This window comes from Charadrius vociferus, unplaced genomic scaffold (assembly GCF_000708025.1).
Source record: "Charadrius vociferus isolate BGI_N301 unplaced genomic scaffold, ASM70802v2 scaffold1778, whole genome shotgun sequence".
NCBI lineage: Eukaryota > Metazoa > Chordata > Aves > Charadriiformes > Charadriidae > Charadrius > Charadrius vociferus.
In genome coordinates this window covers 3789-7402 of record NW_009649501.1, presented here as the reverse complement: position 1 = coordinate 7402, position 3614 = coordinate 3789, and the positions used below count along the sequence as shown (strand labels likewise).

The 3614-nt window shown below is 55.3% G+C and overlaps 1 protein-coding gene across 1 annotated transcript in view; it reads left to right on the top strand.

Moving 5' to 3' along the window:
- The window catches only part of UBE2Q1 (ubiquitin-conjugating enzyme E2Q family member 1), a 7047-nt gene that overhangs the window by 2056 nt on the left and 1377 nt on the right, over positions 1 to 3614 (top strand). The window contains exons 4-9 of the mRNA XM_009890008.1: positions 1065 to 1205; positions 1781 to 1865; positions 2356 to 2416; positions 2961 to 3051; positions 3152 to 3210; positions 3528 to 3576. Of these exons, the coding sequence (XP_009888310.1) occupies positions 1065 to 1205; positions 1781 to 1865; positions 2356 to 2416; positions 2961 to 3051; positions 3152 to 3210; positions 3528 to 3576 (486 nt within the window). The remainder of the gene's footprint in view (positions 1 to 1064; positions 1206 to 1780; positions 1866 to 2355; positions 2417 to 2960; positions 3052 to 3151; positions 3211 to 3527; positions 3577 to 3614) is intronic.

The window sequence follows — 3614 nt, the reverse complement described above, 5'->3', positions numbered from 1 at the left end:
AGAGCAGCAGCTCCGTGCCCTGGTGCAGAGATGCATTATGCAGGTTAATCCACTCGAGGGATTTTTCTAGGAGGATCTATTTTCCTGTGTGACAGTCTAAAAATGTCAAAGCCCTTCCAAAAATGCTGCTGATCCAGAATAGCAGCAGCTAGCCTGGAGAGGCCGAAGTAAACACTTGTTCAGAGGATTTAATACCAGTGCCGGAGCTGTGGATACCCACAGCCATTTGCAGGCAGCTTCCAGGTAGCACGGGGAGAGATCTCTGCAGTGGCCCCAGATTGCTGCAACTGATTTTTACTGGTTATTAACATCGGGGTCTTGCACACGTCAGCCTGAGGAGTGTTGTGGAAAGGGCTGAGGGGCACAGCCTCCGCCGGGGTTAGGGAGAGCGTCGGGGGCGCGCTGTGTGGTGAAGAGCTGAGCTGATCTACAGAGAGCCTCCAGACACGCTGTGAAACGTCCCCTCTTTTTGAGGGGGGGAAAATGTGCTGCGCCGCTGAACTTCGTGTGTGAGGGTCTCTTCTTCTTGTGCTGCTGGCGACCTGTGTTCGTGTTGGGTTTTTGTTGGTGAAGGGGAAACAAGGCACCCCAGCAGCACTGCGCTGTCTCTGTGCTTTGTTCCAGCTGCCCAGAAACGTGGCACGGGGCTGCGTGAGCCACGGGGCTGCCAAGATGCACTGCCCTTCAGTTTCGTGGGGCTCGTTCAGGAGCATACATAAGATTAATGGCTAATTATAAGCAGACGTGAGACTTGGCAGGGAAGAATCCAGCGAACAAAGAGCTTGTATGAGCCCAATTTAATTCTGGAAAGAGAAGCGTGCCACTCTGCCTGCTGGCTTTGTCGTGGGAGGGCGGTGGGGGCCCAGGGCTCAAAACTCCTTCGCTGAGCATGCCCAGACCTTGTTTTCCATCCCGTTTGTGCCTCGGATCAGGGCTTGGGTCTTCCTGGGAAGGGAGAGTTGCACCGGGAATCCTTTCTAGTTCAGGGCAGCTTCAGTCTGCAGCACTCGGAGGAGGGAGGAGTGAAGGAGCGTCTCCTGCTAGTTCACCTCTCCCCTTCCCAGGACACTGAGGACTTGGACCACTATGAAATGAAAGAGGAAGAGCCGGCAGATGGGAAGAAGACAGAGGATGAAGGCATTGGGAAGGAAAACCTGGCCATTTTAGAGAAAATAAAAAAGAACCAGAGGCAAGATTACTTAAATGTACGTGTCGCCCGGCGGGCAGGCGGGTTGGGGAAGCAGAGGGACCCAAGGGCGAGAGCGATGGAGGCACCTGCTGGCCCTAAAGCAAAGGGGCCGTCTCTGGCCAAAGGTACAGCAGCGGCTCTCGGGAGCTGGCCTGGCTGATGCAGAGAAGTCTGTGAACTGCCTCTGCAGCTCGGGGAAGTAAGTGGGGGCCTCAGGTGTCCCCGAGGCATCGGTGCTACCTGGGGCAGCCTTCCTGCAGTGAGATGTGGGGTTCCCCTCTGCTCCCAGGAGCTGCACATCGCTTTGGGCTGTGGAGGTGGCTGGTGGGTTGTGCTTTTACACTCCTGGGCTGAGATTCTTACGCAGTTGAGAGGACGCAGAGGCCAGGAGCTGCACTGCCTGGGCTGGTATATTGAGGGCAAGAGAAGTTGCTGTAGGGGGGGAAAGGGGAAGACTGAGAGGTGAGGGACACGGTAAGGTCTGGTTTAGAGGCCAGACAAGTTCTAGCTTGGTTGTTGGCTTTGTAGAGCAAAGGCAGTGGTGGGCGCAAGCGTAACAATGCAAATTCCCTCCTCCCAAATTCCTCGTAGGGTGCAGTGTCTGGGTCTGTGCAGGCCACCGACCGGCTAATGAAGGAGCTCAGGGATATTTACCGATCACCAAGTTTCAAGGGCGGTAAGTACTGCGGGGAGCTCGAGGGAAGGGGGCGGCTGCCCCAATCTTCGTGCCGGCGTTTTCCTCGTCGTTTTGGGTGGCACCTAATGGACCGTAGAGCTGTTCTGCCCTGCTCAGCTGAGGAGAGGGTCTCCTCCGCTCTGCCTTCGGTTGTTGCGGCTCCGTCAAGAGCAAGCAAAACTGCCTTACCGTCTCCGATCCCTGCCAGCGCTGGATGGAAGCGAGGAGCCTGCTGTGGGTGGGAGGATTATCCAGCTTTGAGGGTGGTGGTGCTTCTACCCCTTTCCTGAGCTCAAGGACTTGGGGAAAGAGCGATTGTAGGAAAACTGATGCCCTCAGGACAGTCCTTCCAGATAAGCACTGCTTTTAGGGGGGGTTCTGTGCCAGGCTGGGGCGGTGCTGCAGGGCCAAGGGGGTTTGAAGTCTGGGTGGTGGCTCAACCCCCAGTTCTGTTTCCGCCATAGTGACGTGCCTCTTCTCTGCCTTGCAGGATACTATGCAGTTGAACTAGTGAACGACAGCCTGTACGATTGGAACGTCAAACTCCTGAAGTAGGTGGCATAGCTTGGGATCGTGCAACTGTGGTGGAATCTTGGTGGTGGGACCAAAACGTCCCCGTGAGCCAGAGGGGAAGTGAGCAGGGCAGGGGAGCACCCGGCAGACCTTGGGTTAGCCTCTCTCGGGCAGCGTGCTTGCTGTCTCCGCATCAGAAAGGAGATGACATCTCCAGAAAAAAATGAGATAATCTGAGGGCTCTGCAAGTCTGTCTGCTGTTCCTAGAGTCCTGGAAGAGGTGCATCAGACAAAACCCCGAGCTTTCACACCCTCCAGATGCCAGTGCTGCCTTTCCTTTGGGCCAGGCAGTCTTTATTTTTAAGCTGGCAGCATGCAAAAAGGGTGTGATGGTCTTCTCTGCAAACCGGGAGCAGAATGCTGACAGCCCGTGCTGTCGCTGCCCTCTGGGTGAGAACCTGAGGGCCCACGTGGCGGCCCGGTTGTGCAGGTACAGTAGCTCTGGGGTTCGGTGGCAGTGAGCGCGACTGACTTGAGGTGCCACAACCTTGACTCTGACCCTCCGGGGTTTTCCTTCGACAGGGTTGATGAGGATAGCGCTTTGCACAACGATCTCCAGATCCTCAAAGAGAAAGAAGGAACAGATTTCATCCTCCTAAACTTCTCCTTTAAAGTAAGGCTTTGGTACCTCCCCCTCCTCAAGATACGCCTGCCGCAGTGGGTCATCAGAGAAGACGTTTCTCAACGGCTTTGCTTCCCTTCTCTTCTTCCAGGATAACTTTCCTTTTGATCCACCGTTCGTAAGGGTCGTGTCCCCGGTGCTGTCAGGGGGGTAAGTAACTGTTTGTCTGTCTCAGCTCACCGAGGTCTCCATCGCTGCTTCCTGCGGCAGTTTTCGCTAAGGGTTTACCGAGCGCTGTGCCATCCTGTGATCTCCCTCATACCAGTTTGCAATCGCTCTCCTGGGAAGCGTAGACAGGGGTGGTGGTTGGTTTGTTGTTTTTTTTTTTGGTGTGTGTGTGTGTGTGTGTGTGTGTGTGTATTTTTTCCATCTGAGATCTACTCCAAGAAAAGTGCTCATCTCTGGAGCAGCGGGTGGGTGAGGCTGTGTCCGTCTCTGACATAACTTTGCCCGATTCCTTCCCCAAGGTATGTTCTAGGTGGCGGTGCCATCTGCATGGAGCTACTTACAAAACAGGTGGGTACCGGCCGCCACGTGGGGCTCAAAGGCTGGCG